Genomic DNA, 15123 nt, shown 5'->3' on the forward strand with positions numbered 1-15123 from the left:
AATATGTCATATAATTAATTTTAACACTAGCATCTTTATATTTGCATTTGATATTTAATAAATATTTTTATCAATACAATAATTTGCTTAACATAACTAAGACAAGTAAAATGAATCCTTTTCATCGTAGAATTAATTAAATATTAAGATAATAAAATATTTATTGTATGATTTTTGGTTTAAAAGAGCCAATTAAAGTTATCACTTTTTATGAATACTAAATTAATGATAAATTTTATATTATAACAGTATATACTATATAGATTTATTTATATCTGGACTCCTGATTTTCCGAGCAGCAAAGGTTATAAACTGGAAGGTTCTATACCAAAATAACTGTTGTGATGCTACGAATCATAGACTTTACTACAATCATAGTATAGTATATTTCATTACAAGTGCGGAAAGCCTGTCATTGCAACGAGTTCCGACGAATGTCTACCCGAGCCGAGGCGCAGCCGAAGGTGAGGGTTGACAGTCGGGACAAGTTGCAATGACGATTCCGCACGTGTACTGAACGACTATTTTTAATACAGTTGCGAAAAAATTAAACAATTTAATTAAACTATTTACTTTTTTTCTATTCTCTCTAAGGAATAAATTCGTTGCACGTAGATATGTAGCAACTTATATGTTTCCGGTAAATTGTTCTCCAAAGCATTTTATGCAATTATACTGCGTTCGGGTGGTATTCATTCAAATAAAATATCGTCGAAATTACTCATTTTGTGCAACAAATAAGTCAACTCGAAAGAACATTTTTGAAAAATGGCGCCAACCGCAAAGAATATGAGCAAAGCTTGTTTTTTCTTTTCTTCACCCATTCTGGGTAGGCAAAGGGAACTTGGCCCATACAGCCAATTCTTCAGTAGACTATTTTTATTGAAAGAAAACCAAATCTAACTCATTGAGTCCAATCATTAAATCTGATATTGAAACAAATAGTAGCTTCTTTTTAAAATATTTGCATGAATCATAAAAACTTCTGTGATTCTTTTTAGTAAAAACTTCATGGTTAGTTTTTTCTTTTTAATATTTTTTTTATTGATATGAAATAAAATAAACCTAACCTAACTTATTGAATCCAATTATTAGAAAACTTTTTAAAAATACGTATTTGCATATATTATAAAATTCTTTTTAATATTTTTTTAATTGATATGAAATGAAAAGAAACCTAACCGAACTTATTGAATCCAATTATTATAATATTTAGAAATCATATATCATAAAAACTTCTATGAATCTTTTTAATAAAACCTTCGTGGTTGGTTTTTTCTTTTTAATACACATTGTTTTGACAGTTGGCAAAGAAAACGCACGAGTGCGGGAATGGCAAAGAAAAAGCACGAGTGTGTAATAGCCCACTTTCCGAACGCTATACCTCCCTGCAATATGCCACTTTTTGAGCAACTGTATTAAAAAATTCTTTACAATCGCAACATTACGATTCGTAGAACAAAATTACAATTACCATTTAGAATATAGAAATCACGTGCTCCCAGAGCCTTCAGAATAAACTCAATTAAAATTGCTATACTACAGCGTAAAGTGTGAAAGAAGCCTATCATTGAAGGTTATATTTTTAAAAAGCGGTGGGTTGGTGGAAGGGCGCGTGGGTCTCTTAGTAGCACACACATGTGCAACTGTGTCCCTAATGTTGGCACGCGGAACATCTCCTCGGAGGGACACAAGTCGGGCTAAATGCTCTTCAGTAACTTCTGGACATTTGTCAACTACACCGTGTAAGTCTAAAGACAGCATTTCGATGTCTTGACACCGTAGTACCTAAAATATGGGATGTCATAACTTTTCAAGTAAAGAAACACAATTATTAAAATTTAACGTGTTCTAATGATTTAAAGTGTATTTTGTTATGCTATTAAAGCAGAGAAAAGTAGATAGTATTTTGACGCCATATTAAATTATATTGAAACACGTTATTCACCAGGTGCACAATGAGTTAACACATTTTATTTAATGAAAATAAATAATATCACCTAATATTAAAAAAAAATCTCACCCCTGGCCAAAAAAAGAGAATTTTTAAATTTAGAATTTTAAATCAGATTAAAAATTCGTAAAAAGAACTATAAATTTTAAAGTGAAAAAACCTTACCTCAGCTAATGTGGAGATAACCTCAAAGGGCCAGTCCACATTGATGCCTTCTGCTGCGATGGCCTGTGCTTTGATCTTCTTGAAGAACGCGCGGATTTGGTTCGCCTCTTTCACAATTTTCGTCGCAGCCTGTTGAGCCTCTTCCACGCTCTTAAAGGTCACCTTCTTAGACAACATGGCCGTTATATACTTTCGATAAACCAAGTTCTGAGCTTCATTTATTACGTAGTCAAAATTTTTCTCTCTCAAATGGTTGTAATCCAGAAAATAATCTTGCAATGTTACGCATATAGTGTCTACTGGTATTGTTGTAGATAGCCACTTAGCGGTAAAAAGATCATTAAAGTGTTCCTCTAAATCTAAAAACGCTTCTTCGAGCAAGAATTTTGCTGCTTCATCCCGCAAATTCTGCAACAAATGTAACGTTTACATTGACTATTTAGATAATGTAATAAAGGAATATAATATGGTGGTAATTTTACAAACATAAGTAGAGTGACCGATTATTAATTCAAAACCATATTTTATTTGACAAGTCATTCGGTTAATAGACGTCGCCATTTTCGCAGATTTATATAAGTATACAAAAATAAAATATATAATGCGAATAAAAACTCCCCTTTGATATAAATATAAGATGATGTCACAAATAAGGGAGTAGGAAGGCCGAACGAGTTATAAAAGGCGGTTGGCACGCTAAGCGACCCAGTGCTGTGCGGTCGCTACTAAATTTGATAAAAGGCCTAATCTCTCTAATCTCTCAGTTAAGCAACAACATGCTTCAATATAAATGAATTAAGAGAAAGATAGTTTTAAGTGCTTTTCTTTGTTTGGTTTATGACTTTTTCAGATTGTCTATCATGTGACTGTATTTAATAAAAAATGCTTGCTTACTTGTTATAAGGACCGATCAAATGTCAAAAATGCTTCAGTTACTGCATATACCATTTAATTAAATATACAAAAGATCAAGATCTATGAGGGGCTCGGTCATTGAGTGAATTGTTTATTTATTTATTTATTTATTTATTTACACTTCGTTGCTAAAGAAATACAAATAACACAGTATATATAAATTACAAGGGATGCAACGGGCGGGAATTGTTAGATTGTTACCTGAAAGGTGGCCAGCATCTTATTGAATTTGTCTTCTGCGGCGGGATCATGTCTTCCGGGTGGCCAATGTCGGGCTTGCGTCTGTTGGGCGAGTCGAACCATTTGCTCGCTATTGTTGACGATTGTTATCATGTGATGCGTGAAGTACACAACGCGGGAACGGTCCGCGAAATGCGTATTCTGTAATAAGTAAAAATTTAAGCCACATAGTTTCATGTATGTCTCAATAAAAACTTTTATGTCTGTATATGCATGGAGGTACATAAGGGATATAAATCGCACTCAAGCTGCTAAGCCAACACGCTTTTTCCATAATCAACATTCCATTACAAAATTAAAGTAAACCGCGCCGGTCAATATTTAAAGATTAATCATCTTGTGTCAAAAATCAAATGTGAAAAAAATTTTTTATAAACTCATTTAGAAATTAACTAATTTGTCTTCATTATTCTCATGCAGGTATATTATAATAACTTTAGAAATACATTTTTTTTTTAAATCTCACCTTAAATTGTATAACACCTTCCCTGTACATGTTACCGAAGCGAGTCACTTGATCAATACTCAGTAAGAGAGCTTTGAAAGTAATGTCTTTAGTGATCGTCTCTGTAACCTAAAAAATATTCAAAATACATCAAAATCGCCCAACAAGAGTGTTTTCACTTAATTACATATGAGCAATTATTGTTTCGTGTTTACGGTTTAAATCTTTATTTTGAATTTCGTTTAGTACGAGCCTTTACGGTCTGTATTTGATTCCGTATATTCTTTTTTATTGGTAGGTAGGTGTGTACCTTCTGTGCCTTTTTTTATAGAACAGGGGGCAAACGGGCAGGAGGCTCACCTGATGTTAAGTGATACCGCCGCCCATGGCGGTCACTGCCAGACGGCTCGCGAGTGCGTTGCTGGCCTTTTAAGAATTGGTACGCTCTTTTCTTGAAGAACCCTAAGTCGAATTGCTTCGGAAATACTTCAGTGGGCAGCTGGTTCCACAAAGTGGTGGAACGGTGAACGTCAAGGTCATACGGGTGGAATTTCGTATTCTGCCTCGACGTCCGCCTGATACTCATTGTTAGATCTTAGGCATGTCGGTTTCCTCACGATGCTTTCGAACACACAAATTCAGGGTTGAGAGTCACATGCAAAATCCAATAGGCCAAATCACATGCCGTACGAGAACAAAATTTAATATGATAATGTGGGAACATAGGTGTACCTGCAAGTTTTGATCAATCATTTGGAATATGATGACCGGCGCGTGTGTGTGGAAGGCGGATGTGTGGGGTTCCACTTCCGGGGAACGCTCGCCTCCCCACTCCGCGCGTTCCGCTTCAAAAGTCTTGTCCATCCACTCTCGGTAGTTCAACTCCATTTTCTATTTTTAAAATTTAAAACAACAGACATTAGTATTCTAAATCGTATGTCAAACTTATATCTGTATTTTTTTCCTGTGTGACATTTGACATTTTGGACCACCTCAATACGAGATTGTTATCTTGAACAAAAGTAAACTTATTTTTCTCTAGATTAATAGACTTATCTACTCATATTTGTAGGGAGGATGATTTTCGCATAGAGATTTCTAAATTATTTTTTTAGTCAATGTACTGTTTGCAAACATATTCTATCAATTTGTATATTTTATGCAATTTTTATTCATCCAAATAATATAAATAACATTCATGGGCACACACTAACATACCTTTGATAGTTAAGGACAAATAAATATAAAAATATAAGCTTATAATAAAAGTTTATGATTAAAATTTTTGAATTATTAAACAAAAACATGAAAATACCTGAAGATAATCATCTTCTAACTTCTGCATTATTTCCTTCGACAGTAATGGCTTTAATGTTAATACATCAATATTTAACTCAGTACTTCCCATTAACTCTGACCCTGGGTATGTGTTTAAAATCCACGACAAAAGTGTGACATTTTCATTACCTTCCAAACCATTCTGTACAACATCTTGCAACTACAAACAAATATTTAGTTTTTATTTTATAAAATTATAAAGAATATCGTTAGCTCATCTAATAAAGACCTTTCCCTTTTTTATTGTTGGTTAACAGACAGGGGAAAAATGAAACTCCATCAAGAGCCCCATGGGCAGTACAATGAATTAAGCCTAAAGTCCTAAGGTTTGAATTTTTAATTGGACAGGAAATAAAGTTGGAAGACACAGATGCCGGACCAACTTGCATATAAAATGACTGTTATTGATACAGATATCATTGGCAATACACATATAATTTGGCAAAAAAATAAAAATCTACATACACTCGACGACAGGCAATTATGATACATATCAACATATTTGTTAACTATATCATAGTGCGGAGGGAAGCAAGGCACACATAGAGTTTTGACGACCCGTAAATCTTCTAAAATTAATTGCCGGGTCAGTTCTAAATACCGAATAAGCCACAATTTATTATCTTCTCTTTCATCCACACGTGTGCCTTCAATGCGCTCATTAACCGCAGATTCTAAAACTTTAAAAGCCATATTTCGCCAGTTTTTTGGTCGGCCTGGTGGCATGAAACCGGACTGATCTTGCTGCTGAAAATTAAATTTGATTAAATAGAAAAAAGCTTTATAATAGGAATAATCAAGTAATTTATAAGGAACATACATAATATGATAAAGGTTATAACATATGGTCCAAAGGATTCATACATAATGACAATGATGTAATTGAATACGTAGAACTGTACCTAGGTCACATAATTTCACCAACAAACAATATAGGTAAAGAGATTTCAAATTGAATATCTAACAGGTGAAAATCCTATTGGGCTACAAAGGAAGTTATGAAACACAAAATATTACTAATACTGGCGTATCACCACGCACTACAGGCAAAATAACCTTGACAAACAGGGTTACCCTGAGGGATACCACGGCAATGATGCTACCGACTAGCTTGCAAAGGGAGGATCCGGAATAATGCCGGGTAGCCCGTACCCGCTCGTAATTCCAACTGCAGTCAGTCCATAATGGCATTAGCCAGCAGTAAATCTGCCAGGAACAAAGCGACTTCTAAGACTGAATAGAATTAGTCTCACTATAATAGTATATTATAATGATAGGGACCATTACGGGCCACTGTCTCGTAAATAAACATCACTTTGTCTTTGGCGCGACCCACAGTCTGCCTATTGACTATTGATAAATATTAGCGTGATTCTAATTATACACAAAAAGTCGCTCTCTTTCCATTGAGATTTTCTAATAAAGTAATAATTAACTTTTAAACATTTATTAATTGACTCTTTCGAAATTTAGTACCTACTAAGGTATATGTATAAACTCTATTAGCAACATTTTTTATTTATAAATTCCCATGAAACAAAAACCTTGGAGCGGTGAGGTTGCTCCGCTGTCAGCTGGAAAACCTGATATTCTGGAAGGCGCAAGGCTGGCTTAATTAGCGAGCACATAAGGGACAACGGACCAAATTGGCGTCTATATGCGGAAACTGATACATAACATAGAAATCATGCATGATTGCATTTCAATAAAATCCAAAATTATTCATGTGTCATATGTCGAATTATACAAATGTGGGCACTAACAGTATCCAAGATCAAAAAACGTAAAACATGCTAACTTGCAATGGAACAAGGGCATGGTCAAAATAAGAGAAGCTTATAGATGGAGAAACCAGGAAAGTATAGTTCTTACCCGCTCTATGACTTGCGAACTGGTTGTAAATGTACAATTAATTTAATTTGTTTTTTTTGACGTTTATAAGTGTACATGTTTACCTATATGAATAAAGATTTTTTTTAATACAAAAGAAAGGGACATCAGAACGAATCTTAAGGTAGAGTAGAATTGGACTGGGCAATTTATAAGAAATATTAAGGTCCAATAATCTAAAAAGTTTAGTGCTGCCGTCACTTGACCATTAAACTCCGAGTCTGAGTTCTCCTTTGTTACATATGGCCAATTGTTATATACGGCTGTAAAGCTTGGACAATTAAAAAAGATACCCGCCGGCGCTTAGAAGCATTTGAGATGTGGTGCTATCGTCGCATGCTTCGTATCAGCTGGATCCAGAAGGTCACTAACAAGGAGGTTATGCGGAACATTAAGCAGCGAAAAGTTGCGTACCTGGGCCACATGTTGCGCCATGACCGCTACCACCTCCTTCAACTAATAATAATGGGTAAAATCTAGAGAAAACGGCGTGTTGGTCGAAGGAAGAAGTCATGGCTTCGCAACGTCAGGGAGTGGACATGCGAGTGCGGAGGGGTTGCTGCATCTGGCGCAGGACAAGACGCGGTTCAGAGAACTGACGGCCAACCTCCAGTGTCAATCAGTCAGTGTAATCGAGTGGCACTTGAAGAAGAAGAAGTAATCTAAAAGACTGGTGTCCACATTATGGAAACAGAGTGGTAGAGGACTACCACATAAGCAATGTGATGACATATCCCCAAAGATTTTTGGATAATTATGGCGGCGCGGTTCGTCGCTCTCAATGAAAGCAAATGGAGTAGAGTGTGGAAGGCCTTCCTTTAGACAAGTGGATGAGGAGCTAGTGCATGAAATTATGAAAAATAATTTTCAAATATTATAAAAAATTGTGAAATACTTGTCTCAAGCTATCATTCAGATTTCTAGTGAACAAGTTCACAGAATTTTTCTTCAATAGCGCAATTGAATAAAAAAAATCTCTAACAAAAATTGACAAACAATATATGAAACTAAAATTTCCTATTTTTCATGATTTTTCACTTAATGTAAATCTGTGGGTTTACAGCAGAGCCTCTCAATCCATTATTAGTGTGTTTACAGTGTTAAAAATGTTATGTTAATAAAGTAAAAAACTTAAAAAGTCATAACACCAACCTGTAATGCCATTTGGTCCCTTTTTTCTTCTCTTTCAATAATCCTTAAAGCAGTAACTATTACTGTTGGTTCTTTTCTTACAGTATTTAATGTTCTAGCCAATATAAGTTTAATTTGTTTTTCCAGTAATTCTGACACTGCCTGTACATCATCAAAATATGCTTTCAACATAATTTTGTCATGTGAGGACTGGTTTGGTAAACGATGTAATTCATATAGTAAATCATCTCTAGAATTTTCCAAATCACTAAGGCACTGGAAATAATAAGCATTAATTATAAATCTTGATCAATTTTAATATTAACTATTGTATTTAATCAAAAATAAACAATCTTTTACCTGATGTGCATGAAGTAACTTTCCTTCTCCAATCCATTGTTTAGCTTTTGCAACACTTTCGGGAACTGTGAAAATATGTTTTAAGCTATCCATTGCAGTCACATACTGTGAGTGACGACAGTCTTCTTCCCGTACTGCTTGTAGTGATGCTACTAATGGTGGTACACCTTTCAGCAGTTCTTCCAATTCATCCATTCTACAATAATAATATGATTTCTGATTGATTTATTACATGTTTAAATATTTGTCATTATGTTTTTATAAAACCCTTTACTTTGAACTTATCTGTTGAACATCATCCAGACATTCTTGCAGCTGTCGTAAACCTACACTTACTCCATCTAATTTGCCTTGAACTGCAGATTTTAGTTGAGCTTCAATTGATGCTTTTTTGTGTGTGATTCTTCTTTTGTATTGCTCCACCTTAAACATAGGTGATCTTATTAATATCTTTGCATAATAATATTGACAGTGGATTAATCTACGCTGTATGAAATCAGCACTTTGTGTCACATACTAAAATTTTCATATTTTTTACTTTGACGCATACTTTTTCTAACTGTCCCGGTCGTTGCATCATATTCGTCACCATTTTCTCTGCTGCTGCTTTTGCTTCTTCTTCAATTTCTTCCATTGTGCTCATAACGGTTTCTAAAATCAACTAGGTACTTTAAAATTACTAGTAAAGAATACATAATTATATTAGGAATGTAAATACGTTCTTACAAGCTTTTTCTCTAGGACAAAATTTAATTGTCTGTAAAATATGGTAATCAGTTACGGTTGTAGATAACAACTATATTTTATAGTAAATACTGTAGAAACAAGAAATTAATTCTTGACTATTTTCAAATGTTTAGTTATAATTACTACAGTAATATTATAATTATACTAAATTAAAATATTTTCAATTATTGGCTCTGTGATGATTAGGTATCTTTTTTTTTTTTTTTTTTTCCCTTTGGCTCTAACACTGTTTGTGCATTAGCCAGCGTCAAGTATGGGATTTTTATAATTCGTTGTTTTAATTATTTACAGTTTATGCATAATGAAAAAACTAAGGAAACCAATCGCGACATAACATAAATAATTGAAAGCGCATAAATTTACAAGAAATCAGAATAATTAATAATGGAAAAAAATCAAAATTATAGTTTAATGTTATTATTTACAATAAACATACTTATAATACTATATACAAGGGGATTTAAATCTCGAAGAAGTAAATAAATATTGGTAGGAAGGGGAACGGACAGAGAAACTAAAGAAGTATATAAGGAAGAATGGTCATACTTAGGACAAGAAAAGAAAACATGATTCAAGTCAGAATAGCTCTCGCCACACTCACAGGCGGTACTAGTTACGATACCGAGTTTGTGCAAATGAACTGGAAGGCTGTTATGTCCCAGACGCATACGGATTATAGTAGAAGTGGCAGTTTTACCAAGCGACAATTTGGCAAACCACGGCTTCCTGGGAACGGAAGACTGTATAGCATACAAGAAACGACCCTTAATTCGGCCGTTCTTTTCCCAACACATATCCCACGATTTGTGGAGATATATGCCGGGCAAAGCAGCAAGATCATGGCCAAAATTCTTGTACGGGTATACGTCACCGGTCACAGTAGCACTGTTAGCCAAACTGTCAGCTTTCACATTTCCAGAGATACCACAGTGACTAGGTATCCAACAAAATGATACTAAATAGTTGTGTAATTGGCATTGCAACAGCTTTCTCCTACATTCAAATATAACATGAAAGAATGGGTTTAGTTTAAGTGAAAATTTTGCTAAGCTCTGTAATGCACTTAAGGAATCGGTAAATACAACGGTTTTTTTGAGTTTGAAACACAGCACATATTCAAGAGCTTTTAGTAGTCCAAAACATTCACCGGTAAAGACCGATGATTCTGGAGGTAATTTAATTTTCTGAACTATGTTGTACTGTTTGTGGTACACTCCAACACCAACACACCCATTGGAGTGTTTAGAAGCATCTGTATACATTTGATGCCAGTTAGGCCATTTCATATTGACATTGGAATTAAAGTTTGCATTGGCATTAAAATCAGATTTTTCAATGCCAATAGAAAAGCATATCTCAGGAGAAAGAAGTAGAGAATCATAAGAAGAGCTAAATAGGGGAAGGATATAAAAGGAATGAGTTGGGGCTTGTAATTGTTTAAATTTCAGAAAGCTTTTTAATAGACAAGGTAAAGGTTTATGTGAATAGGGTAATTTTTGAGAAAGAGATTCCAGTTTGGAAATGAGGGGATGATTATGGAACTGGGCAGTTCTAAAAATGAATCTATCTGACAGATATTGACGCCTTAAGTTTAATGGAGGGTCACAACATTCTATTTGCAGAGCATTAACCGGGCTCGATTTCATAGCACCAGAAACAATCCTCAAAGCCCTAGACTGTATGAGATCTAGTTTTCTAAAGCCTGCTACATTACCTGGATCTAAGAAAAAGGTCCCAAAATCAAGAACGCTTCTAATGACAGCATTATACACCAACCTCAATGTGGCCGGGTGAGCACCCCACCAAACTCCACTGAGACATCTCAGCATATTCAAGTGTCGCTCACATTTACCAACCACAAATTCGCAGTGTGGTTGACCTGTTAGTTTAGAATCAAGTATAGCTCCTAAGAACTTTACTTGATTATTGACGGGTAATATATTACGCAATCATATCTTATAGTTGGTGAGGGAGGATTTCTGGATTTAGTGAAAAGTACGACGGTACTTTTTGAGGAAGACAGATCTAGGCCATTTGCATCCATCCAAGATTTTAGGAAAGATAAAGAGGACGAGACACGTTGTTCAGCATTACTTACAGACTTATCAGAGGCATAAATAACCAAGTCATCGGCATATTGTAATATACTAACTGAATCTCCGATAGAGTTTTCTAGGTCATGTGTATAAATATTGTACAATAAAGGACTCAGCACAGACCCTTGTGGCAAGCCCTTCCATACCAGCCTACTAGGCATGTAAGGGCCGCCAACATCTAAAATAATTTTCCTCTCTGATAGAAGATTTACAATGAAATTATTTAAAAAATAAGGAACCTTTAATTTATCTAATTTACTTTTTAGAATATGTAACAAAACATTATCATAAGCCGAATTAATATCCAAGAAAGCTGCAACTACTGACTTTTTATTTGAGAAAGCATTACGAATGTCCGTGACTAATATGCCTAAATTGTCACACACACTTTTACCTTTTCGAAATCCAAACTGAGTTGGTGACAGATATTTATTATTTTCTATATACCATTCAAGCCGATTTTTAATTAAATGTTCAACAACTTTTGTTATCACCGATGACAAGACTATACGACGGTATGATTTAATATCAGATCGAATCTTAGACGGTTTTAAAAATGGCAGCACTATTTGACTTCGCCAAGATGGCGGTATGTCATTTGTCAAAAGAACTTTATTTATTAAATTTAAAAAGTAATTTAATCCATTTTCGCCAAGGTGAGACAAAAAGGAATATGTGATCCCATCTTCCCCAGGAGCACTGTCTTTAACTTAATTTAATACACCTTTTAATTCTAATAACGTAAAAGGTAGATTTAGTGAGGAAGGGACAACATCAGAGTTATTTTGTGTAGAAGAGTGGATGAGATCTGGAGCAGAAGGAGGAGCCAAGCGATCAAGGAATTGATCAGCTAATTCTATAGGAAGCAACGACGGGTTAGAAGGATTGATAGCTGACCTGAATCTTTTGATATTTCGCCAAATGACAGAAGTATTTATTCCAGGTGATAAAGAGCTACAATATTTCCTCCAACCCTCAGATTTCTTTTTTTTAAATAGTTTTTTAACCTCTTTCATTACATTCATTAAGACCTCGTATTTTTCCATAGACATATCATTGCGATAATTAAGCTCAGCTGCCTTGCGTTTTTTAATAGCTGTGGTACATTCTTCATCCCACCATGGTGGAGATGACAACTTATTACTACTCGGCTTTTTCCTAGGAAAAACACTATCAGCCGATTCTAACAAAACATCTTGTAAATAATTACTATTTGTGACATTATCTTCTGAGCAATTATTCAGTTTCTCTTCTACTAATAAACTGTATTGACTCCATTTCGAGTCTATGATTTTGTGTTTAAGGCGAGACTTTTTAATAAACATATTACTATTTTTTTTACAGGGAAATGAAATGATTATGGGATAATGATCACTATTGTAAGATGAACACAAAGTAGACCAAGAGAGAGAAGATGCTAAATTGGGAGTACAGATGGACAGGTCAATGGCACTAATTACTTCACCAGGCTTTGTAAGGCGAGTAGGAGAACCCGTATTTAAAATGCACAGGTTATACATGTCTAAGATATCCAATAATTCATACCCGTACCTATTAGATACTGAACTACCCCATGATGTATGATGAGAGTTGAAATCACCCAGAATCATGAAAGGCTGAGGGAGAACTGAAATTAAGTTTTTAATTTCATTGAATATTTGCAAGGAGGGGTGAGGGACATATACAGAGACAAAACAGATACCATCAACAATAGCTGTAATGATAGAAAAGCTGTTACTATGTGAAGGAAGAGGGAAGGAAGAAAAGATGCTTGAGTTTCTGATGAGCAGGCATACACCACCATACCCATCAGCCCTGTCTTCTCTTAGGCAAGAATAACCAGGGATTTTGAATACCTGATCTGGCTTTAGCCAGGTTTCAGATAAAGAAAAAATAAAAGGATTAAAATTATTTATAATGTGTATAATTTCATGCTTTTTGTTTATAATACTGCGGCAGTTCCATTGAACTAACCTGTCCATGTTGGCCATTATTATTATCAGTGTAGGAATTAATTAAATTAGCAGCGTGGGACGGTATAGATAAATTAGGTTGAGAAAGTAATTTAATTAATGTAGTAATTAACTCTATTATTGTCTGTTGTGAATTTGCATTAGGTGATGATGGTAATGCACATCCATTAGAAGGCTCTGGCATATTGTAGTCTCTTACAAGAGACTCATGTGCTACATGATCGAAACCTTTACTGTGTTGAGGAGGCGTTCTGGGTTTAGTGAAGACTGTTTTTTTATAAGATATTGTACGTGGAGGTGGTGAACCAGGCAATACTGTATTTCCACCAGGAATAGATTTACTTGGGAGAGAGGATACAACATCAGCAAATGATTTCGAAATTGGGGGATGTAATTTTGACGCTTCAATATAAGATAAGCTATTCTCTGCCATTGTTACTTTTATATCTGTTTGTCTCACATATTCTGGGCATTTTTTGCTTGAAGCAAAGTGCAGCCCAGAGCATAAGCAGCAAGAACCATGGTCTTCCTCTACATTACAAGTATCTCCAGTGTGGCCTTGACCACACTTGTAGCACCTGGGCTTTGACCTGCATTGGACCTTGGTGTGCCCAAAGCGGCAACAATTAAAGCACTGAATTGTGGGATACACATACAATTTAACCGGCATAGAATTATAACACATAAATATCCGTTTAGGCAAAACTTGTCCATCAAATGTAAAAACAACTGTTTGTGAAGGTTTCCACGTAGGTGAGTTATTGACCATGATTTTATAATTAAGTCGCCTGATTTTTATAATTTCCCCACACCCAATGGGTATGTTAGTGTTTTCCATAATATCTTCAGGAGACCATTCCGTTGGTACTCCCCTAACCAAACCCATCCTTGTAATATTGAAAGTAGGGATAAAAGCTTTCATGTTGTTAGTTGGTAAGCAGTTTGAATTTATAAAGCTGTTTGCGTCTGTATATTTACTAAAAGTTAATGTCATTTTATTTCTGCCAATACGTTTTAAACTACCATCTACAATATTTTTAAACAGAAATTTTTTTAAAAATCTCCCGAATACAACTGGGTGTAAAACTGTGCTATGTGCCGTGGTCATTGGCATCGTAACTAGCTCTACCAATTTGTGTGGTGGGTTTAGATGATATATCGGTGGAAAGAAGAGGCATTGTTGTCTTATTAGTGGAAGAACTAGGTGGAGGCAAATTGTTGGTTGGTGGTGTCACAGTGGTCTCAGCAAATACATCTGTGCATTGACAAGAAGGACTGTCTGAGGGTTTAGAGTGTTCTGTAGTACTTTTGCGTTTTCTTTTATTGCAATGTTTGCAAACTTTATGTAAATTTTGTCTGTGACTACGCTTCAGCTTCCTTTTGGAGGCCAAAGAACAGTCAGAATCCATACCGGATTCATTCGAAATGGTGATAAATGCAACCGCGGGGGGCGCCGTGCCCCCCGGGTCCGGAGGCTCGTTCATAAAACTCAGAAAAGCTTACCAAAACTCGAAGAAAGAAGAAGAAAAATATAAATAATAATACAAATTATAAATATATACAATATTTAACTATTCTGATCACTAAATTTTTAAAAATACTATTTTACAGAAAATTCAAGCAAAAATCGCGCCCGCCAAATTCGAAGCTTCCCGCGTTTTTTCCATTAGGTATCTTAATTAATTATATAGTAGAAGTAGACGTAAAGTAAACAAAGAATTAACCAACAGTAACCACAGACTAGGCAACGACTTTATTACAATAAAACAGCTCATATAACTTAAATAATAATAATTAATACGTATAATAGACGACTTACTTCTATGTTAAGTTCTATCTTGTTATAAATCACAACCCATTTTTTACCTT

General features: G+C 34.9%; 1 protein-coding gene across 1 annotated transcript; it reads right to left on the reverse strand.

Annotated features, from left to right (window-relative positions):
- Window positions 1–23: 23 nt before the first annotated feature.
- Window positions 24–9321, reverse strand: LOC110998444 (exocyst complex component 3). Its single transcript, XM_022267102.2, has 13 exons — window positions 9165–9321; window positions 8989–9106; window positions 8713–8861; window positions 8439–8634; window positions 8100–8354; window positions 5523–5804; window positions 5035–5217; window positions 4452–4610; window positions 3741–3848; window positions 3236–3415; window positions 2120–2527; window positions 1424–1788; window positions 24–379 (listed from the first exon to the last, which is right to left on the reverse strand). The coding sequence occupies exons 2-12, from the start codon at window positions 9079–9081 to the stop codon at window positions 1540–1542; spliced, it is 2262 nt and encodes a 753-aa protein (XP_022122794.1). The 5' UTR covers window positions 9082–9106; window positions 9165–9321; the 3' UTR covers window positions 24–379; window positions 1424–1539.
- Between the last annotated feature and the right edge of the window lie 5802 nt (window positions 9322–15123).

Source organism: Pieris rapae, chromosome 9 (assembly GCF_905147795.1).
Source record: "Pieris rapae chromosome 9, ilPieRapa1.1, whole genome shotgun sequence".
Classification (NCBI taxonomy): Eukaryota; Metazoa; Arthropoda; class Insecta; order Lepidoptera; family Pieridae; genus Pieris; species Pieris rapae.

Bases quoted from the DNA above. Each gene is read 5' to 3' on its own strand.
- LOC110998444 (XM_022267102.2), bottom strand. From the start codon at position 9,081: ATGAGCACAATGGAAGAAATTGAAGAAGAAGCAAAAGCAGCAGCAGAG. The intron at 8,635-8,712 runs GTAAAGGGTTTT...TTATTATTGTAG, and splicing joins GTTCAACAGATAAGTTCAAA to AATGGATGAATTGGAAGAAC. The intron at 1,789-2,119 runs GTAAGGTTTTTT...CCCATATTTTAG, and splicing joins TTATCTCCACATTAGCTGAG to GTACTACGGTGTCAAGACAT.